The 24,104-nt window shown below is 39.5% G+C and overlaps 2 protein-coding genes across 5 annotated transcripts in view; one reads left to right on the top strand and one right to left on the bottom strand.

Annotated features, from left to right (window-relative positions):
- The window catches only part of LOC306638408 (olfactory receptor 5B2-like), a gene marked incomplete at both ends in the record, with an annotated part of 301,086 nt that overhangs the window by 57,566 nt on the left and 219,416 nt on the right, over nucleotides 1-24,104 (top strand). The gene's annotated exons all lie outside the window — the stretch shown is intronic.
- LOC306638926 (olfactory receptor 5B2-like) lies at nucleotides 878-16,130 on the bottom strand (the record flags this gene model as incomplete). 4 transcript variants are annotated; one of them, XM_079102381.1, is made up of 3 exons in its annotated part: nucleotides 878-2,727; nucleotides 4,561-4,685; nucleotides 16,089-16,130. In XM_079102381.1, one exon carries the CDS (start codon nucleotides 2,696-2,698, stop codon nucleotides 1,760-1,762), a length of 939 nt encoding a protein of 312 aa, XP_078958507.1. In that variant the 3' UTR covers nucleotides 878-1,759. The 4 variants fall into 4 exon arrangements, with proteins under 4 accessions (XP_078958507.1, XP_078958508.1, XP_078958509.1 ...); XM_079102382.1 differs by lacking the exons at nucleotides 4,561-4,685; nucleotides 16,089-16,130 and adding an exon at nucleotides 12,814-13,138 and having other exon boundaries at nucleotides 878-2,404; XM_079102383.1 differs by lacking the exons at nucleotides 4,561-4,685; nucleotides 16,089-16,130 and adding an exon at nucleotides 12,997-13,107 and having other exon boundaries at nucleotides 878-2,587.

Here is a 24,104-nt window from a genome sequence, read left to right as displayed (position 1 = left end):
AGTACTGAGCTGTGGAAGGCAGACATGAGGGCACATTACCTTGAATAGGTTTTGTATTCTACAGAGGTCTCTGATAATCAAAAATCATAAATATTGTTCTGTCTGTTAATATATGGAATATATGTTATCATTATTGCTGATAGTGCCATGCTTTATTTTTCATTAATATTTAAAATCATTTCAGTTGTTTATATGTATGAAGTAATTTTCCAAATATGATTTTATCATTTACGTTTTCCTAAATGGTTACCTAGTTGCCATGTTACTTGTCAGTTAATGAGACCCTTTCTAAATACCAATGATGAGACAATTTGAAATGATCTAATTGATGATGAGATTTTTAAAAACATCCCTGTGTCCCAAAGTGGGACATTCAAGATGGGCTGGAAATGCCAATAACAATATTTCAGTACAGGAGAAAATCAATGTGCCTCTTGAATTTTCTAAAAGTATGTCTCAATGTCTTTTATTATTGCTGGTACAGGATAACCATAAGTCAATCAAAGATTCAAAATATTGATACAATCAAACTCAAAGCTTAATTATTTAACAAATAGTTGTTGATGATCGACTGTGAAGCAGACGTGCACTCAGGTTCTGAGAATGCTGCCAACAGAACAGACACACCCACTGCACTCATGGGCTTTTCATTTGAGATGGGAGAAACAAACGAGAGCAAATCAGCATACAGTATGTGAGGGTTGATGAGGACACTGAAGATTAACGTAAGGAGAAGTGACGGCTGACTTTGCTTCTGGGTGACCAGAGAGGGTCTATTTCATAAAGGTGGTTAGGGAAGGACTCTTGGACAAGGCAATATATTAAAAGGCCCACGTGGAAAAAGATCATTCCACACAGTACCTGCAAAGGCCTGGAGGCTGCAGCCTGGTTGAGTCATGAAGAAAGAGCAAGACTGGCAGTGAGAATGGAGGAGGGAGAAGACCTGAAGAGTGACCAAAGATGTGTAGCTCAACTGCAGTGCAAATGAGGGAGAATCATCAACAGAGTCAAAACACGAGCAAAATAAAAATGTCCAGCAATACAGATACCCTGTGTATTTTTAGATCATGGGAAGGTTGATATTCATATGAATTTGTTGAGAAGATTTTTATTTTCTGGTACTCCGGCTCTTTTGTTTTTTAAAAATTAATCTTGAGCAGGTTGGTTATATAAAATAACTCAAGATAGAAATATTAAATCATTTTATATGCAATATTTTTGACTCTCTAGGTAAAATGTCCATTGTAGTCTTAGATTAAAACTCTAAGGATACTGAGTAATATTAGTGCTATTAGACAAATTAATACCTGTAATACCTCAATTAATTACCTAAATTATTCATTTTACACAAATTAGGCATGTTCCATCATATTTGGCAGAATTTTTCTATTCATTTATATGAGCTCATATGGGTATACTAATAAATATGTTCACGGGCACAAGTTTGTTCTTGTTTTACATGTGTGCTTCTACTGGTGTGTGGCAGAAAGAGTGCATATAGAACAAGTGATTTATTCAAATATCCTTAATAATGATTTTGATAAGCCAGAAGCAAAATAACTTGTGATTCATCTCACCAGTGTTAGATATTATATTTCTGAATATGTTTCCTTCTTTCTACACAGCAAACTGACTTTTGAGGAGGTAACAGTTTTACCTCAGGAACTTGACTCCATAGGCATGTCAATATGTGATTCAGCGCATGGAGAAGACCTGAGAAGCCTGAAATTAAGTTACTGTGTGTCCTACGATTTTAACATCAAAATCTTAGAAAGAATTTTCCCTCTAAAACTACCTTTTTGAATGCACTTTTGACCTCCTTGTTCCTGAGACTGTAGACCAAGGGGTTCAGCATGGGGATGACCATAGTGTAAAAGACAGAGGCGATCTTGTCTGTGTCCATGGAGTGGCTGGAGCTGGGCTGTAAGTACATGTAGATAACAGTCCCATAGAAAATGGAGACAGCAGTGAAGTGAGAGGCACAGGTGGACAGAGCCTTCTGGTATCCTGCAGCTGAGCGCATCTTTAGGATGGTGACAAATATGAATAGGTAGGATACCAAGATAACTAGGAGGGCAAAAAAGACATTGAAGCTGGCTACATAAACAAGAACCAGCTCATTGACATGTCTATCAGAGCAAGACAGAGACATGACTACCGGAACATCACAGAAGAAGTGATGGACCACGTTGGACTCACAGAAGGAGAGACTGAATGTCTCCCCCACGTGGATGGAGGCATTCAGGAGTCCACAGACATGGCAGCCTATGGCCAGACAGGCACACACACTTGTGGTCATGGTGGTGGAGTAATGGAGGGGTTTGCACACAGCAGCAAAACGGTCATAAGCCATGGATGCCAAGAGGAAATTCTCCACGCTGGCAAAGGCTGCAAAAAAGAACATCTGAGCAGCACAATCACTGTAGGAGATGACCTTGTGTCCAAGAAGGAGCCCAGCCACGACCGTGGGAGTGACAGCTGAGGAGTATCCAACGTCTACCAGAGACAGGTTGCTGAGGAAAACATACATGGGAGTGTGAAGACGAGAATCAGTGAGAATCAAAACAATCATCCCGAGGTTTCCAACAACATTAATGAAATAGATAAGCATGATCAAGATAAAGAGGGCCACTCGTAGTCCTGGGGCATTGGTTAGTCCTAGGAGGATGAACTCTGTGACTTCTGTCCTGTTCTCCATCTGTGTAATTTGGGAATCAGGAGATGATCCTTAGCAAAGAGAAATGAAGAACAATGGTGTGAATATATGTTATGAAATAGATTTTGTCCTGAAACTGAAACATTTATGCATCAGGTGAATTCCTTTATTACAGCAATAATACAGTCCAAGCTCCATCACGTGTAAGTGGGAGCTTAACCAGAAAAGTCATTGCATTAATCATTTACAGAGTTACAAAATTTTGAATTGGAAAATTCAACCCAAGTCAAAGACCCTATTTGTCAAATTTTTAGAACTTAAATTAATGTTAGCTAAACTTTATTTATCCTACAACAACTTGTGGGAAACATGTATATAAGTATATATGTGTATGAGTATAACTCTATAACATAGTATTGAATTTATATTGTTCATCACACTCACAAAATGAAGAAAGTGATGATATCTAAATGAAAGTATTATTGTGAGAATTAAATGTGAACATATATAGAAAATAACATCTAAATTCTGGGTGATTATGACCCTGTAAGTGTCAACTTTGATAATATTATCCAAATGCAATGAAGGACTGTATGCACGTTGACTAAGAATTAGGTGGCAGTATGCCAAGCTTCAGGGTGGGTGACCTCTGCCGTCTTGTAGTCTCCTTCTTGATTGGTATTTTCCCTCACATGGGGAAACTGAGATTTTCTATGCCTTCCAGGAAGTCTTAGTTTCCCCCTACCCATGACTGGCGGCTCTTGCACTACCAAGTGACTGGCCTTTCTATTGCTCTTGTTCAATTTCTACCTTGAAATCCAAATTTTAGCTTAGACTGAAAGAACATCCATTTTTTTTATACCAAGTCTTTCTTTCTGTGGTATATTCACATTTTGTGAGATGGGGGTTGAAAGTTCATAGACTGTGCTTTACTCCAGATCTTGCATTGCAATCACTCTATTAATGTACACAATTATTAAGTTGAAATAAAAATCTAAAGAATATGCAAGTTTAAAAGATGTTCCCTTGAATCTTTCCTGTATAGGAGCAATATAGGAGCAATATTTTAATTCTTTTTATTTGAATACAAAGTCTTTGGAAGGTAACCACCCAATGCTAACTAGTAATTCCCACCATCTTCTTCTTAACCTTCAGTAACCTCACTATATGAACTAAACCGTTGAAGGCATTGTGCTTGCCAGTCTTAACACACATGACCACTTTTTAGCAGATATTCTGTTCTAATGACAAATGAGGAGTTCTTTTTACAGGAGCGTGAGTATGTGTTTTATGCACGTGCAGGTTTTTTTTTTTTTTATTTAACCAGGAAGGCAAATTTATATTTGTGCAGTGTTGTGATGCTCTGTTATTATATATAAGTCTCTAGAGGAGAAGACTCAAGATTTAACCTTATTTGGACCTAATCACCACTCTATTATTTTATTCACATTGATTTCAATGTGTAAACATGTGCTAGAAATAATTACACTTATTGAGAAATACTGAAATGATAGAATTTACCAATTCTCTATGGATTCTTCTGTAGCTTAAGTAAGGGCCATTAAACTTATCTGTTTTTGGTTTATCTCAAATAATAAGCTTACATACTGTTTGGATGAAGTTACCACCTAATTATCCAGACCATGTTCTGTACTATTATTTTTAACTGTAATTTCTTAGTTTAGCATTAGTTTTATCATTATTTTAAAATAATGATATTTCCTGATTATCACAGAACTCTACTGATGTAACTTTTCACATCTACACCCCAGATTCACCTCAGTTTTACAGAAAAACATTCAAAACTTATTTCTGTGCTCAGTAAGTTATAGAGACCATAGCTGTCTCACTATTTTTCACAAATCACAGTTTTTACTAAGTGCTTATTGAATATAGAAACTTACCTTCCTCCTTGGAAACATGCAACAATCTTCAACCGTGACCTTGAAATCTGAAATTCAACCATAGATTGATGCATCCATTATGTTAGAGAGGCTCTCTGTCTCAGGGAGTGGTCAAGGATTCCAAGCTGCCCAGGCAGGGAGGAAACAGTGGAAGGTGTGGTATTAACATGGATTCAAGTCCTGAGTCTATCATGCATCTTTTCTATGTCTTCAGAGGAGTCTCTCACTGCCCCCCAATTCTAAAATAAATGCAGTATAATGGTCTATTTCACAAAATGCATAGAATTGTGCTTTTAAATAGGAAACAATAAAGTACACATAAAACAACTTATTATTTCAAGTCATTTAATATAATTTTTATTTTGAGGTACTCCCTTTGCCATGCTGCAGGCTCATAGAAAGTCCCCAAATCAGGAGAAGACCTGTGTGCAGGAGCAACTGTCAATAGTAAGATAAATAAAGGATGGTCAAAGGGAGTAGAATTGAAGTCTAGTCCCTGTGAAGTGAAGTCACCTGGAGTCATGTTGAATTTCAGAAGCTAATATGCAGGGACCAAGAGTCAATTATGGAGACATGGATATCTCAGAGGATGCCCTGCAAGAGGGCATCTCTAACTCTCCTCTTTCCTAGGCAAGCAACAATTAACTCGCCTGTGGGGACCAATTTGGAGATTTTGAATATGCACATGTGCTTTGTGTTACACCTTAGTGTATCAGTAAGTGATATGCATACATTTTAGCATATAGTGTTGACTCTTTTTTAATATATAGCTATGTATCCACTATCTAAATCACCTAAACCAATTTTCCAACCTTCTCTGTGTCAACTGCTCTTTTCACCCAGTGTCCTGGAAACCACTCAAAAATTTTCCATCTCATTTTGCTTTTGCAAGAATGTTTTCACTAGAAAATGTTTTTAATTTTTTTTATGGGTACTGAGGATTGAACTAAGGGGTACTCAATCCCTGAGCCACATCCCCAGCCCTGGTTTGTATATTATATATAAAGAGTGTCTCACTGAGTTGCTCAGTGCCTCCCTTTTTGCTGAGACTGACTCTGAACTCATGATTCTCCTGCCTTAGTTGTCTGATTGCTGGGATTGCAGGCATGTAACCCCTGCCTGACCAAAAATGTGATTTTTGATTCTTGGATCCTTTACTTAGCATAAGTTCATTTGGGGGTGCATCCATTTTGTTAATAGTATCTTTATTGGAGTTTTTAAGTTGTATTGACTTATGTTTCAAAAAATCAACTGTACACATTGTTTTTGTCACTTCCTGGTGCACGAGTATTTTTGTTGATTCCAGTGTTTTGGTGATTATGAATAAAGTTGATCTAAACATTGACTTACTTTTCTTGTGTGATCCTAGGTTTTTATTTCATTAGGGCAGACACCTAGACATTGGAATCCTTGTTCAAATAGTAAATATTTTTAATTGAACTGTTTGGACTACCCACATTCAGATAAATAAAGGATGGTCAAAGGGAATTGAAATCTAGTCCTTCTGACATGAAGCACCTGGAGTCTTGTTGAATTTCCAAAGCTAATACACAGGGACCAAGAATATTTACAGAAAATCACAAAGTATTTACAGAATGGCTCTATCAGTTTTCATTTTCAAGAGCAATTCATTCCAATTTCATCATATGTTTTTTTTTGCACTTAGTTTTTATTTTACTTTCCTGTTTGCTGTTTCTCAAAGACAGCTCAAAGATTTTTCCAGCAAAATCTTTATTTTGTGTCATCTTATTTTTATTTATTTAGTGTTTGATTTTATTTTTTAATTGACAGATCATAACTAAATATCTTTTGGGGTATGTAGTGTGAAGTTTATTTAGTGGTTGTGTCTCAAACTTAGAACACTGATATCCATTATTTAAAATATTTATCATTTCTTTGTGATGAGAATGTACAAGTTTCTTTCTTTTAGATATTTTGAATCATAGAACATAATATTGGTAGCCATAATTATCCTCAAGGTCATGCATTTTTCTTGTTTCTCAAAAATATCTCCAGAGTCTTTTCATCAAAATGGAAAAACACACAGACTTAATGTATCCCCACATTTGAGATCTGGGAGTGTTTTATTTTAAATTTAATCCCATAAAGAAAATCGATCTATTTTCACTTCCACAGTCTACTCCAAGCCTTCAATTCCCAAAAGACCCATCATACCTTTCTCATTGCAAGCATGTGTAGTGACTAAGAGTTTGTTCTGTTTGCTAAGATGGACTGGTTTCACATCAAGTAAATTAACTTTCTAAATTTCTGTGCCTCATCTGTAATGAAAGTTATAATAATGTCATCTCTTCTTCATAGGGTGGTCCAGGAGATTATCAGATCACGTATATACCAACTGGAGAATGATTTCCAACATGTATCAGGTGTTTCAAAATCGATATAGTAATATTATATTGTTTATGAAAGCTGAGGTAGTGTGGGTAGCATGGGTCACAGAAACAGTGTTGCCAAGCCTTCTGTCTCCCTGTCTGCCTGTGCTTGCCCCACTGCAGAGTGACTGGGAAACGTGCAAGCTGGAGAACATGAACTCTAGTATGTGCCCATCTGGGTTGTTGGGAGCATGTGCATTACCCTCCAGGTGTGTCTCCCCTGTCATGGTGGGTCATTGGGAGCATGTGCATTACCCTCCAGGTGTCTCTCCCCTGTCATGGTGGGTTGTTGGGTGCATGTGCATTACCCTCTAGGTGTCTGTCTCTTGTCATGGCGATGGAAAAGGCTTCATGTTCCAGCAGGAGCCACTAAATATGGTGAATTCCTTACCAACCTATGTCTTCGAATGATGATATAGGGTGGGCCTTCAGTTTTCCAGAATCCTTGTGCTCAAATTCTAATTGATTTTTTTTCTGTAAGTGGAAAAGCTAATACTAAAATTTATAGGTAAGGGCAAAGGATGCTGAAGAGCAAAAATAATCTTGAAAAAGAACAGAGTAAGACTCATACTTCTTAATTTCAAAGTGATTACAAATCAAAAGGAATCCAAGCAATTTGGTATTGGCTTAAGAATACAGGTCTATTTCCTAGCAAATGCCATAATTTCACTCTTCTTTAGGACTGAGTATTTTTCCATTCCTTATCGGTACATCCCCCAAAACCAAAGACTGAATGTTTTCTCTGATGTGCAGATGCTTATTCACAATAAGGGGGTGGCTGTGGGGAAGAATAGAGTTACTTTAGATTAAATAGAGGGGAGTGAAGTGAGGGTAAGGGGTATGGGGGTAAGAAGGATAGTGGAGTGAAACAGACATTATTACCTAATGTACATATATGACTGTGTGACCTGTGATCCTACAACATGTACAATCAGAAAAATGAAGGATTATACTCCCTTTATGTATGACTAATTGAAATGCATAAATTCATTCTACCTTCATGTATAACTAATTAGAACAAATTAAAGAATTACAAAAAGAACTGAAAAATAAATAAATTCAAAAGTAAAGAATATAGGTCTACACCAATGAAATAGAATTGATGCTCCCAAAATAAGCCCATGTATCTATGCCCAATTTTTCTATAAGGCTGGATTGTCTATTTAATGGGAAATTAATAATGTTCAACAAATGGTTCTGGGACAACTGGATAATAATATATGAAAGAATGAAGTTGGGTATTTTATACTGAAGGGGTGCTAGAGAAGTAGACTTTGAGTAGTAGCCTCAACAAGATATCAAGGAAAAACGATGGTATAAGATGACGAATAGGTTAATTTGCTTGGCTAAGTAATCATTTCACAATGTATATGCACATAAAATACCATATTATATATCTTAAGTGCAACAAATATAGTGAAGCTGCATTTCTACATCATGCCGTTTGTGAAAATCAAACTGATCAATGACCCAAATGTGAAAGTCACAGGCATAAAATTCTTGGAAATATGGACAAATCTTCTAGACTTTAGGCTTGGCAACGATTTCTTGCATATGACACCAGAACTCACAAGAAACAAAAAAATTCATAAATTGTACATTACACTTTTGTGCCTCAAAGTATGCTACCCAAGAAGTGAAAAGGAAACCCAGGGAATGGTAAAAGAGATATTTGTAAATCATACATCTAATAAGGGTGTATTATAGAGAATTTGTGAAGGATTTGTACAACTCAGCAGCAGCAACACAAAAAGAAAGAAAGTTCAATTTAAAAATGGGCAAAGGACTTGAAAAGGCACTTTGGCGAAGATTAGTAAAAGGCCAACAAATACTATAAAATATCTTTAAAATAATTGGTCAAGAAGCAAATGTAAATCAAAACTACAGTCTGATATCTCTTCACACTCATTCGGATAACTATTTGTATTTGTAAAGCCAAACGCAACGGAAATTAAAAATTGTTGGCAAGAACATAGAGAAATTAGAATCCTTTGGCCTTGCCAATGGAAATACAAAATAGTCATGGCTTTGGAAAACAATATTGTAATAGTCTTCAAAACTTAAACAGGATGATCACATCAGTGAGCCATGCTAACCCTAATTATATATCCCCCAAGTGAGAGCAAGTTCATAAACAATATTTGTACATGTGTTCACAGCAACATTGTTAACAATTGCCAGAAGATAAAATAAACAAGTGTCCATCAAGGAGGAATAGATGCAGAAAATACATCACAACATGAACAACACAAATCAAAAGAAATCAAAGCAGTCTGGTATTGCTTTAAGTTTAGTGATATAGAGTAATGAAATATATTAGAAGTCAGGAAAAACGCATCTATCTACGAACGATTGACTTCTCCTAGGGTGGCATGTGTGATTAATGGGAAGGAAGCATTGATACACACTACAATGCAGATGAACCTTGATAACATTGTGCTTGGCTGTGCTGTGTCTCAGTGGGGGAGCACTTGCCTAGTATGTGAGAGGCCCTGGGTTTGACCCAGCATGACTGAATAAATAAATAACTAGAAAGAAAGGAAGAAAATACGTGTTCAGTACGAGTCAGACATACAAGGTCACATACTGCATGATTTCTTATATAGAGCATATTCCAAATCAGTAAGTCCACGGAGATTGAAGGTAGATTACTGGTTCACAAGCGGAGGAGGAGGAGGGAGTGAGAAGGTGTAACGTCTTTGTGAGTGAAAGAAAAAAACATTTTGAATTACATTCATGTGATGGTTACACGACATTAGGAATGTACTACAAACTATTAGGTGGCCAGTAGTGAATTTTATTTTATGTAAATTCCATATAACTAAAAAACAAAACAAAACAAAACAAACAAACAAACAAACAAAAAAAAAACGGGAGAATCGGGGATATTCTACAGACAAAAGAGAAGAAAAAAAAATGTGACCACAAAGGCAGAGATTAGATTGATGCAGAACAAAGCTGGGGATGCTGGCAGGCATCTAAAGACACAGAACAAATGTGGGACCAATCACGACACAAAGCTTGACTGGAGCAAGATTCAAGTTCAGCTTTCTTCTGTGTCAAAAATCCGTGTCAATTTCATTTGTGCTAGCCGTTTTATTTATGACTTGGAGGCTATGTGAGGAGTCCCAAAGAAACAATTATGGAACTGAACTGTGATAGAGAAATGCAACAGCGTTTCCATCACGCATTCCCCACTCTCTGTCTCCCACCCACAGGGTGCAGATAGTCTGATGGCATCTCTCTATACTTATGGGAATAAATAATAAAATATTCTCCATAGAGGCAAACTCCAAAGAGGCAGCGGCATGACCCCAGAGGTCTCTCTTGCTCTCTGTGGGGGAACTTATACAGAGGTTTAGTGACCTAGGTTTGTCACTTAGTGCTTCATGTTCCCCTGTGGTCTGGGCTCTCTCCACCCAGCTGGTGGCCAAGAAAACAAGCAGAGAATCACAGGTGGTAGTGGTGGTGGGGTGTCCTACAGGCCAGTCTTGGAAGTGGCATATCTGACTTGTGATCACATTTCATTTACAATAAGACAATCACGTGGCCAGGGTGAACTCTGAGAAATGGAGTCGGGCTGTGGGTTCCAACAGAAAGGGAATATTTTAAAGGAAAACAATGGACCAGTCTTTTCCATTGGATCGCTTTGGTCTCCAAATACCCATTTTATACTTTCTCCAGAAAAAAAAACATATTATGCACCTCCACCAGGGAGACAACCTAATTTCCAACTAATCACTGTGGAAGTTTAATGTCCAGGCTTCGGAAGTTTAGATCCTCTCATGCACCCCAGGTATCATTCCTGTGGTCCAAAAACTTCTCAACTAACAAGAAAACAGCTCACTCTACATTCATACCTATTGACAATATGGGGCCAGAGGACAAAAACTGGGGGAAAATCTCTCCCATTCACGAAAGACAATTGTGAAACACATTTGATTAACTTTGAAATCTTGCTGGGTGAATAGTATAAAGGCTTTTCCACCCTGGTGTTGTGAAATAGCTCTTTATAAGTCTGAACTTTTCTTTCTGGGGAAAACTCTGTTTTCCACTCTTTTCCATGGATCCTGGTCCAATCTCTTAATTTTTTTCTTATTCATTATTCTCCATTGCCTGAATGTGCCAAAGACACAACCATGTTCGATGTCCAACATGGTGTTAGTGGTTTATTCATGAACTTGCAGCAAGAGAACCACCTTCCATTACTTTCACTTCAGCAAGAGTAGAGGAAGTTTATTGAGTGAAGAATAAATACTGAGTCATGGTAGAAAAGTGTAGTTGTTTCACTAAAATATGAGTTTTGGAATCGAGAGAGGTATTCTAGTCAGTGTCAGGTACCCTTGTTTGTCCTTAGTTAGCTGCAAGGGAGAAGGTGAACAGTCTGGAGAAATTCAAAGGAGGAAGAACGTCAAGAGTGACTGTCCTAGAAAGTGATTCAAGGAAGGTCTCTGTGACCTGTTAGAGGGCAACACTGAAGCACAATCTGAAATGAGCCGGGAAGTTTTCCAGGCAGAGAAAAGAGCAAAGGCTCTGAGTCAGGGACAAGCTGGAAGTTCTCCAGGAATAGCGAGGAACCAGAGGATGGTGGTGTAGTGGATAGGTAGGAGGGGATAAGATGGAATACAGCTCAGCCCAAGTGTGATAAAGGCAACACACTCTTCAAAGCATTTGCTGCTAAAAACAGAGACTAACATGCCTGTTAACATCACAGCACTTAGAAGATGAAATGTGAAATGGTCTGGGGATGTGACTCAGTGCTAGAGATCTTGCCTGGCATATGTGATGCCATGGATTTGAACTTCAACACTGCACAATAATAAATATATTTTAAGATGTGAGGGCTAGGTAATAATAAGTCTAAGGTAAATAATGAAAATATTTTCTTCACATTAATTGTGATATGCCTGGGCCATGCATGACCACCATTTTTTTTTAACCAAATCACTTACTTCATCCTGGTCAAAAAATTAATTTATTAAATGGCTGTAATTACAACTGGAGAAAATGTATCAATGAAAGTCTCATGTTTCATTGAATAAATTACTTTAAAATTGTTACCATGTTTTTCTTTATTTTGCATGTTTGGAACAACTTCTCAATTATAGAAAATTAACAAATTTGACCAGATTTTGTTTCAATTCCCCCAGTGGCAGTACACATTTGAGTTTTTGGATTGGGTAGATAGAAGCTTATTGTGGATTTTACATCATTAAAAGACTAAGCCTTGAGAATATTTTGCCTGCTCAACAACTTTCTTGAAAGCACTCTTGACCTCCCTGTTCCTCAGGCTGTAGACCACAGGGTTCAGCATGGGGATGATCATGGTGTAGAACACGGAGGCAATTTTGTCAGTGTCCATGGAGCGGCTGGAGCTGGGCTGTAAGTACATGATCATAATAGTCCCATAAAATATGGAGACGGCCATGAGGTGTGAGGCACAGGTGAATAAAGCCTTCTGGTAACCCCCAACTGAGTGCATCTTCAAAATGGTGGTAAATATGAACAGGTAAGAAACCAAGATGACAAGAAGTGCCAGAGAGACATTGAAGCTCGACAGAAGGAAAATAATCAATTCATGAAGGTGTTTGTCAGAGCAAGCCAGAGCCATGACGGCTGGAATATCACAGAAGAAGTGATGGACCACATTGGACACACAGAAAGAGAGGCAGAACGTGTCTCCAGTTCCAATAGCTGCAGTCAGAAAGCCGAGCACGTAACAGCACACCACCAGATGAGCACACACCCTTGTTGTCATGACGGTAGGGTAGTGTAGGGGTTTGCACACTGCCGCGTAGCGGTCGTAGGCCATTGCGGTCAGGAGATAACTTTCCACAGTGACTAGGAGTACAAAAAAGAACATCTGAGCAGCACAGGCATGGTAGGAGATGACCTTGTCTTCCATAAGTAACCCAGCCATGACCTTGGGAGTGACTGTTGAGGCATAACAAAAGTCCACCAGAGACAGGTTGCTGAGGAAAAAGTACATGGGGGTGTGGAGCCGCGAGTCCAGCAGGATCAAAGTCATCATCCCCAGGTTCCCAGCCAGGGTGACGAAGTAGATGAGAGTGAACATGATGAAGAGGGGAAGCTGCAGCTCTGGGGCGCTGGTCAGTCCCAGCAGGATGAACTCACTCACCTCCGTGTTATTCCCCATGGAGGGCATTTACTCTAGAACCACCAGGTGCCATGCAGCGAAGAGCAAGTCAGTCGAACAAAAATTGAAATGTACAAGCATCGTTTTGTTAAAAAATAATTTCCTTTCAATATTCTTTGTATCTAAAACATGGAATAAAAATGCAGTTGAGTGGAGAGCTTACCTGTGCAGTAATAGACTTAGGAAGAAGCAGTACCTACTTGTTAATTTCTGAAGGGGTTAACTGAGTTGCAGGAAAGGAAAGAGAGCCATCCAAGGTCACATACTTAAAGTAAGTCTCTCTCCCATTTAAGATCTTCTCAGTCTAACTGCTTACGCTTCTGACATTCTCACACATAAAGAACTTTGTACATGTGTGTGTGTTCACTTAACCGTCTCATCAATCCCATTAGATTGATTTGTTATTATGCCTATTTATACATGAAGTAACTTGGTAACAAAGAGGTTGTATAAATTATTCATAATCACACGCATATTAAAGGATGGATCCAAGATTTATAGCAAATATGGTGGTTCCCAACTTAAATGCTATTGGTGAATTTAAACTGACTTTTAAAAAATTTAAATCAATGTTTAACTGATATATAAATACACAAAATTGGTACATATTACTGGGGTAACATGATGTTTTGATACATGTATGTTTTGTAATGTTGGTATCATGCTAAAGAAATGTTATCAGTTTTAAAGTGAATTTAATTTTATTAAATATACACTTAATCATTGTTTCTGTTGTCAAACCTAATTATTGCAGGGAAGAACAACTCACAGATAAATTCATGGTGAATGCATTAGAGGCATGTAGAGCCAGGAAAATCAATTCTGAAGGAAAAATACAGTATCGTGTAAAATCTAGGACTCTGAGAAGCATTGTATTTGCATCACATGCCAGCTCTGTCCTCCACTTCCTGTGACGCCAGTTCTAAATTCAGCTCTCTGAACCTCATTTTATCCACAAAGAAAATGAATGTGGTATCCAGAACTGGTCAAAGGATTACTATAAAAATTAAACAAGCTACTGTATGCAAACAGCTTGATATGAGTGTTAAGCTTGATTCTAATTAGTGTGATCTGTAATGTTATTGGTATAAAACCACATGCTCCATGTTCATTCAGGAAAGGTCGGTGGCGACATGGGTGAGTGGGCTTTGACCCCTGGTGCCCTCACTGAGTTAGCTTTCCCTACACTTTATGCCCTATACATGTGTGGGCAGATTTCCTCCTGTCTTTCCTGCTCTATCCTTCTCCATTGTGAGGGTCTGTGCCAGCCCAGGGATCTTCAAGTCAGCATCTTCCTGGAGGCCCACATTTTGGCTTGTGTCCCCCTTGGATCCATCCTCACCACCATGGCTGCCAGTGTTACTCTGGATCACCTGTTGGGGGTCGCAGGCTCACTGCTGGGGGTTGACACTGTCACTTAGTTCACGAGCAGGCGTGATGTTTAAATTTTTTTTTTCTTCAGTGCTGGGGATTGAACCCATGGCCTTGTGCTTGGGAGGCAAGCACTCTACCAGCTGAGCTATCATCCCAGCCCTTGAGAAGGACATCCATTCTTTAGTAGTCACTATTTACTACCTTCCTACTGGCTCTGAAAACCATTTTTACATTTTTTGGATCTAAATTGTCAGTGACACAATGGCATTTGTGATGCACACGCTAATGTAAGTTACGATTGCATCATATGCATGTATATGTGTGTGTGCACATTTCCTATGATTATTAATGTGTTTCCATTAGTCCCAGCTCTGTAATCTCGAAAAGTTCATCATCTCAAAATGTTTAACTGAATCCATGCACAGTCCCTTTTACCATGTCAGGCAACATATTTATGTTTTAATGATTGGCATGTGGACAATTTAATGGTCATTACTCAGATTACAACTGTCCAGTGGAATCAACATGTAGTAGGAAAAATTATCTTGGCATTAAAGATTTTTGAAGCTGAGGAATTGTGACAAATAGCAGGATCAATTTATTTGTATATCTGGAAAAGCAATGCAGAAAGAGGTCTAAATGTTCACAGACCTGAAATGCTTTCATCTTTCAAGGCAGGTCTACCCAGTTTAGTAACAGCATGCACTTAACTGCTTATTTGAAATTTGTCTCATACAGATGATAGCATATAAGTGATACATAATAGAGATGGATAACAGTGGAGGAGGAGATTGTGTGAATGAATAAAACTCTCACAACATATGAATGTGACTTCATTTACAGTGAAGGAGAAGAGAAGTTTTGAGAAATTATATACTTCTCTAAAATTCCATACCTAAAACAAGCTAGTCAAGATGCAAACCCATGTCTAACTGATTGTATTGATATGCCTTAAATCTCTGCCTGTCTGATTTTCTAGGTGCACAAGAAATGAAAGGGTGAGATTCTGGGATTTAAAATGAAAAGGAGTATGGATTTTGGGAGTTTCATGATGAATTTGCTGGTGTCTAAGAATGTGCTAATTCAAGTTCTAGTGAGTTACGCCTTTGATGATAAGGACAATATATTTAAGCAGGATAATTCACCACCTGCTCAAAAAGAGTATCGGCTATCATAGATTCTGTTCTTCCTGTTAAGGAAGGAAGCACGCCATTATATAAATATCACTTGTATTACTTGTTGAATAAAATATTCTTTTGTTTGAATTCTAGATTCATGTGAAGATTTGAAATAAAGTGTTCAGCTAGATTTGAACTAAAAAAGCTCACATAAGATATAGTTGCTTCATTAGAAACATTACATACATTTAGACATTATTCACTACAAATATTTATTGTATATAGGAGCTTACATTGCAGCTTGAAAAGAAGGGAAAAGCAAGCTTGTGATCTGTAATCAGAAACTCGTTCCTGGAAGAATAAATAAATAGTATTGGAGAAACCCTCCCTCTCTCATGTATTGGTCAAAAAGATCCAAATTCACAAATAGCATCAGAAAGGTGGCACTAGGAAGCCAATCTTTAACTTTAATATCTACCGTGGATCTACTTACTTGGAAGAGTGATGGACCTTCTGCTGAGCTCAGCTCCCTTACTGGCGATGTAGAAACAATAAAATTACTCTCCCATGTGCATCACAGAATTGTCTGTGTAGAGCAAATGAGGATGGGGCGTGTGGTCTTAGGGATCATCCTTTCCACATGAACTCACAGGACTTTGATCTTAAGGTCACTTTCCCTGCCTGTGGTTGCAGATTAACCATGAATACTCAGTCTGGGGAGAGATCGCTGCCTAATAAGAAAATAGCATTTATTTCAATAAATGATGTCCATAGGCTGAGTTCAGAGTCTAGTCACTTTAAAATAATGTCATGTGGGGTCCCTGTGGGATTTGAGGGCCTGACAAAAGGGAAGCAGGTGAACCTGGTACAGACGTGGCTCTCTCAGGGGAGCCTCCCTCTGAGGTCCACCACCTCTCATCCTACCTGAGGAGGAAGAAGCCAGTGAACTACATGCAGGGAACCTGGTGTCCTCTGTGGCAGAGCACAGAATGTGTTCGCAGTACTGACTGTCACTGGCTTTATTCTCTCACATTTTCGGCAGCATGGTACCAGTTGTTTACCCCACGAGTGGACTGTTGAATTCATGTACATTTATTGTGACTAATGACATTTAGAGTATCTAAAAACTTATTTTGTTTTCGATCTCCCTGACTTTTTAATTTTGTTTTTATCCTTTTTACTCTTTTCAATGTTATTACTACATGTTAGTCTGCTAAAAATTTTAGGAGATTGATAAATAATCTCCTCGTTTTCCTCTTCTGAATTTACAATGACCAGATAACTATAACCCAGTTATGAGGGATTGAGGATGATAATCTGACCTAATCTTGAGAAACCTATTCAAAAATTTATTGGCAAGTGAAGTAACTATTTTTGTTTATTTTTTATTTATTTATTTATTTATTTTTTAATACTGGAGATTAGTTCCAGGGGTTATTAACCACTAAACTACATTCCCAGCCCTTTTTATTTTTTATTCTGAGACAGGGTCTTGCTAGATTGCTTAAGGTCTCACTAAGTTTCTAAGGCTGGCTTTGAACTAGTGATCCTCCTGCATCAGTCTCCCGAGCTCCTAGGATTGTGAGATGTGGGCTACCAGAACTGGTATCTAATGAGTTCTTTGCTCCTGTAATGTCCTCCTGCAGACCAGGTTGTTGGTCCTCTACCAATAACCCTTAGGAAATGGTCTCTCAGCACCTACCAATGCACATTGTGAATAAAATATGATCAGCCTGTAGCTCCTGAATTGAAGGCTTAGTTCGTTGAAATAATGTGATCAGCCCATGTGTGGACCATTTCATTGCTCTGAGGGCAAGTGTCAATATGTGTCAGAAGAAGTAGCGCCTTTACTTCCTCCTTTATGACTTGGATATCTTTTATTTCTTTTTCTTACCCCATTTACCTGGTAAGACCTTCCAGCATTATCTTCTGTGTTGAATAGAATTTGTAAGAGTGAGAATCCTCATCTTGTTCCTGTTCTGAGAAACAAAAGAACTTTCAAATTTTCACCAGCGGGTATGATATTACCTAGTGGATTTGTATACATGGGTTTTAGTAGGTTAAGGTACAATTCTGTCATTGTTAATGATTTTGATCATGAAAGGTGTTGAATTTTGTCAAATGTTTTTGCTGCATTTATTGAGATGAGGTTATCATAGAGTTTTGACCTTCAGTCTGTTCATGTGACATTAATATTTATTAATTTGAGTCTGATGAATCATCTTACATCCCTGGGGTGAATACCTCTTGATCATGGTGAATGATCCTTTTGATGGGATGATGAATTCAGTATGCTAATAACTTGTTAAGAAGTTTTCCAACCATTTTCATCAAGTATATTGGCTTGACATTTTCTATTCTTATCAAGTCCTTTATTTCTTGGGCATCAGTGTAATTACAGTAGTTTGATGCATACACACGCAAAAGAAAAAAGTGTTAGTTGCAGTAAAGCAAATGAACCTGTCTTCTATTCCATGCAGCTATTCTATTCTTGTATGGAAAGACTATGTAAAATCTACTCTTTTAACAAAACTTCCAAATACATTATTACTGACTACAGACTTCATGTTGTACATTATATTGCAAGAATTCTTCATCCCATGTATCTAAAAGTGCATAGATCCCTGTGGTTGTGAAACTCGGGTATAAACCAGCTTAGTTTCAGCCTGTATGTTCAAAGGAAAGCCACCACAATCCTTCCAACTTCAGGAAGCACAGCAAATCCTGTGGGAAGGGCAGGAGAGCAAGTAGGAAACACAGGACTGTGTCTTGAAACTGTGTTGGGAGGGAAAGCATAACACTGGGCAGGTCCTAATGGCCTCTATCACTAGAATCATACCTACAAAACTTCTGGACTCAACCCAATACAGGTGAAGAACTGTGCCCTGGTCTATCGAATTCTCATTCCAGTCAGCATCACATAGGCTGATTATGGTAGTCTTAGTCCATGAGCCCACCTCTGCATCTCGGTAGTGACTCTATGCTCCACTGGTCTCTATGGGCTTTGAGCTCTGAGTGTGAACCCATGTTCTTGCAATGGTGGTTAGGAGACAGTCTGCCCCATTTCTTATCTATCCCTGTGCAGTACCACAGTACAATATGGAGAGAGTAATTGTCTTCTGGAGAGAAGAAAAGGGATGTGGGACCCAAGTCTTCCATAGGAATATGATTCATTCTTTCCATGGAGAAGTCCAAAGTAAAAAAAGTCCTGCCAGTACCTGAATAGAAGTTGTGACTGTAGATGAGGTACCTAGTCCAAGGTAGAGGCTTTCAGGATAGGATTACCCTTTTCAAGTACAACCGCACTTCATACAGAATAATATCTGTTGCATATTTGGGACAAACATGCAACACCCTCTAATTGAGGTGCCTACTTGAGGCACCCTCTAATACTGTAATAATGAAACACACCAAAAGTAGACTCAGGGAAAACCTACACTTAGGGAACCATCTAGTGCTGAAATAAAGTGTTCACCAGCTCAGAGAATCTGAGGTGACTACTTAAATTTCTGGAAGGACAGGCACCACAAAGTCAGACTATGAGAGGGGAAATATATATTTATTCAATTTTCAGACAACTTTCCATGTCAATAAGCTTCAAGAACTTTTAGAGAATCGTGACATTATTTAACATAAACTAAGTTGCTAAACTGAAACTTATATCAAATAAAATCTGCAGACTCTGGTGGAAAATTCAAAAGACCTGTTTTAAGGAAACGAAATAAACTTCAAGAAAACAGAGAAGTAATTTAGTGTTCTAACAGAAAAACTTAACAGAGATAAAAGTAAAATCCAAATAGAAAACTTAAACTGAAAAGTACACTAAGCAAAATGAAAATTGTAATAGAAGACAACAACAGCAGAATATAGTGAATAGAAGAAAGGTTTAGTGGTCTTAAAAACAGACTGTAAAAATAGTTAAAACAGAGTAAAATAAAAGAAAAAAGGGGAATGAAGAAAAATTAGGGGAACTTTGGGAAAACTTTGAAACACTAAATACTCAGGTAATTAGGGTCTAATTGGGAATAGAAAAGGCCAAAAAGGGGTCAGTGAAAAAAATCATAACAAAAATTTCAGAAGCCTTAGAGAATTACACAGATATCCTCTCAACAGAAGTTCAATGGTCACTGATAGATTATTTCAACCAAGTCTACCTCCAAATATAATATGATTAAGCCCTCAAAGTTTAAAGATAGAGTGTTCTCAAAAAAGCAAGAAAAAAGAAACAACACAAATTTTACCAATTTATCTGACAGCAAGTTTCTCATAAGAAACCTTATAGGACAGGGAGAATGGTCTGAGATTTTCATAGTACTGAAGGAAAAAACCTGCCTGCAGGTAATACCAGATCCAGCAGATCTATCAAGCAAATCTATGGAGAGATATGAAATTGGCTAAATTATGCTGCATACATATATGATATGCCACAGTGAATTAAAGCACTAAGTAAAAAATCCTATAAATAAAGAGAATGAAGACCACTGGAGGAAGGAGAACTGGGGAGGGATGAGAGAGAGAAGGAGGAAGTACTGGGTCCTGAAGTAGAGCAAATTATACTCCATGCATGTATGATTTTATCCAAATGTACCTCAATATTATGTGTAGCTGTAATATATCAAAAAGAAAAAAGAAACATAAAAAATGGAGCAATAAAGACATTTCCAGACAAACAAGAGCTTACATCACTTATCACCATAAGACCTGGTCCACAAGAAAACTTAATGAAATTCTTCAAACTGAAAGGAAGAGATGTTAACAAGGAGAAAGAAATTATTAGAAGGTATAAAACTCACCAGGAACGCATAATGAGTTCCACTATTATTGTAATTAGTATGTACCAAAAAAAAAAAAAAATGTAAAAAGAAATTTATTTTATTTCTACAAAAAGAAAACTCATTAAAAGCATAGCTATAAAAGAAATTCAGAATGATCTAATAGTTTAAACATGATACATGAATCATTCATTCTTTAGCATTAAGGTTAAAAAATTAAAAATAATAAAAACCACATTATCATATTAATGAAAAGACGACATAGGAAGATGTAGTACAGGTCATCAAAAGTTCCTAATGTACCCAATCCGTGCCTGCACAGATCTCCAGTGCCTGCCATCCCCCTACACAGACACAGTGCCGAAGCACCCATGTGCTGTGGTTCTCCATCTATTAATACCTGAGGACACGTCTGCCCACCATCATGGATTATCCCTGACCTGACATTGCCATCTTTATTTGGGGCAGCTCCCATCCTGGGACACTGCATTATCAAGTACCTTTCTGTTGGGACTAATGACACGTTAACTAACTCAGGCTGACTCCTTACTTCCTGGCCAGTGAGCAAGATCAAGGCTCAAAGGCGGTTTCAAAGGTTAATGATAATAAATCGGACCACCGTTAGGGCTTGGTTAACAACAGTTCTGCGAATGTGATCAGCTCGTGCTTGCCATACAGTCCTATGGGACTCTCACCTGTGAGAATCCCTCATGCCTTGCTGAACTTTAAGCTGATTGGTTCCTGCCTAGCCCCCACCCTACATAAATCTGTGTGATTTCCTCAATAAACGAGTTCCTGCTGTGACTGGTCTCCCTGATGTGTGTGATTGTCCTCTGCCCAGAGGACTGGAAGTGCGCAATCAGTCGCCCCTACCTATCCAGGTCTGACCTTTTTGGGGAGTGTCCCCTTTGCTTGTCGCTGGTCGAGAAGTGCAAGGGGGCTTTAGACCCTGACACCTTTCATGTATCAGGCTATTGATGACTAGGGGACTTGAATAGTACAAAATAATTTTATTGTAGAATTTTAAAATTATTATATTTCTATTATTCCTACTTTTCTATTTTTTCAATTATTTTTCTCACTCTCTATTTTTCTTTTATCTGCATGTTTCCCTGGAGTCTCTTCCTCCTTTTTCTCATGCTAACAACCAACTTTTTTTGATTCTGCTTTCACTCTTCTGATGATCTACTATTTCTATAGACTCAATTCTTATCTCATTAACATTACATTCTACACCACTCCCATCCTTTTCGTCCACCATTAGAAATTGTGGACCTTATTGCAAACCTATTGTTTATGCTGTAGATTATAATTGAACTCATCATGGCTATTTATTACAACACTGTTAATATCATAATAGGGACTATATGGATTAAGGTTGCATATTGTTTGTAGTGTGTGCTGCTGATATTGAACTCTGTCTTTAAGGGGAGGTATTGGAAAGCTGCAAGGACACTATAAACCTATAGGGGGGAAATTGAAATACCTTGCATCTGCACTGCTAGAGGGGAAGATACACAAACAACATCAAAAATCAAGGGAAGAAAGTGTTCCAAACAAACAAAGATGCTATATTAATAGAATCCAATGACAGCATGGTAGAAGAAATATTAGAAAAGGAGTTCAGAATGTGTTTAATTAAAATGGTCTGTGAAGCAAAAGATGAGATAAGAGAGAAAATGCTGTCAATGAATGATCACTCCAATAAGCTGTTAAAAGAGCAAATGCAGGAAGCAAAAGACCATCTCAATAGAGATTCTGAAAAAAAAAAAAAAAAAAACACACACACACACAGAAATTCTTGAAATGAAGGAAACAATAAACCAAATAAAAAACTCAATGGAGGGGTTTTCAAGATGGCGGCCTAGAGGGTGGCTGCATTACGTGTTGCTCCAGAACTCAGGATTCAAGAGAGGAGATATTGAGACGCTTGGGACCAACTCAAAGTAGCCGGGTGACTCTCACCCCCTGGGGGGGCATCCCGGATGGGACGGGGGTCCCGGAACGCAGGAAACTTTGTGAAGTAGAACTGCCGGCGAGACGCCCCTCCCCCCGCTGGAGCGCCATAGAGGAGGCAGCTCGGCACAGCGCTGGGACTCGGAGCAGCCACTGGGGCTCCGGCGGCTGCCCGGGGGAGGAGAGGCGGGGAGAACTGTGTGGACTCAGGACACCAGGGCCTGCCCTGAGGAGGAGGAGAGGAGCGTGGCCACTTGGATTCGGAGAGACTGCGCCAGAGCTGCAGGCGGTTGCCAGAGGAGAAGCCGCGCGGCGAGCTGTTTGGAATCAGAACGACGCTTCTGAACCCCGGGGCCTGCCCTGAGGACGAGGAGGAAGAGGAGCAGCCGCTTGGATTCGGGCGACTATACGGGAACTACAGGCGGTTGCCAGAGAAAGGGCTGCGTGGCGAGCTGTTTGGACCCTGACCACTTCTGAACCCCGGGGCCTGCCCGGAGGAGTAGGAGAAGGAGGAGAAGGAGCGCGGCGGGTCCTTTGGACTCGCAGTGACTGCATTAGCGCTCCAGGCGGCTGCTCAGAGGAGAAGGCGAGTGGTGAGTTATTTGGTCTTAAAGTGACAGCTCCTGAACACAGGGGGGCTGCCTGGAGGAGAAGCGTGGTGGGACGCTTGGTCTTGAAGGACCACACCAGAGCTCCGGGCGGTGGCCCAGAGGACCCGTGCAGCGGGTCACGTGGATTCAGAGCCACTCAGAGGGACTGCTCCTGAACACCCGGGGGGTTATCTGGAGAAGGAGGAGGAACGGGCAGGGTCACTTCGACTCGGAGTGATTGATTGCCCCGGGCTACGGGTGGTTGGTGGGAGGAGGAGGCACGAAGTGAGTTTCTTGGACTCCTAGTGACCGCACCGGCATACTGGGCAGCTGTCTGGAGGAAGAGGCCTGTGGCGGGTCTCTGGGACTCAGAGCGATTGTTCGGGGCCACAGGTGGCTGCTCAGAGGAGGGGCCACGCAGCCAGGCGATTAGGTGCAGAACAGGGTCCCAGGATCTAGGAGGCTTCTGGGTGGAAGAGCCGCACAGAGACAGGCTTAGGGCGGAGCGAAGGTTCCAGGCCTATGGGCAAATTCTCTGAGGAGGGGCAGCCTAAGGAGATTCATCTGCGAAGGGTGAGGCTCCCAGGCCCAGGAGGTAGGGCCGGGCCCCTGGAAACTTTGCAGAGGAAGGCAGCCCAGCCCAGGCAGTAGATGTAAATTGAGGGGAACCTCTAGGAGGAAACTGACCAGCGAGACCTCCCCACCGGGTGAGTCTTCCCTGCTGGGTGAGGTTTCCCACAAGGACAGTAAAACCAGAGGCTCAGGCCCAAACAGGCCTTGCCTCAGCCCACAGCCTAGGTCCCCTTTGGATGACCATTGGTCAACAAGTGGAGGCACCTCTGCCCACTAGCAGGGAATATACCCCACCTGAAGGCCACCACTCCTAGAGAGGCAGCTTCCTTGTGGAGCACCGCATTATCAACCTCCTCCAAGACTTCAGCCTACTGAAGGCTAAGAGGGGATATATATAGAAATCTTCAGGGTCATTGTAAATCAACAGAGGAAATCTGCAATATCTCAGCGGTCCACTGATATCTGAACAACATGAGAAAACAAGGAAAGAAAATGCTGCAAACAAATCTAGATGTTACATCAATAAAACCCAATGACAGCATGGCAGAAGAAATGACAGAAAAGGAGTTCAGAATGTACATAATTAAAATGATCAGAGAAGCAAACGAGGAGAT

The sequence above is a fragment of the Sciurus vulgaris genome (assembly GCF_902686455.1).
Source record: "Sciurus vulgaris genome assembly, chromosome: 11".
Classification (NCBI taxonomy): domain Eukaryota; kingdom Metazoa; phylum Chordata; class Mammalia; order Rodentia; family Sciuridae; genus Sciurus; species Sciurus vulgaris.
Note: the sequence above shows the minus strand (reverse complement) of the source record. Positions and strands in the feature narration are given on the sequence as shown.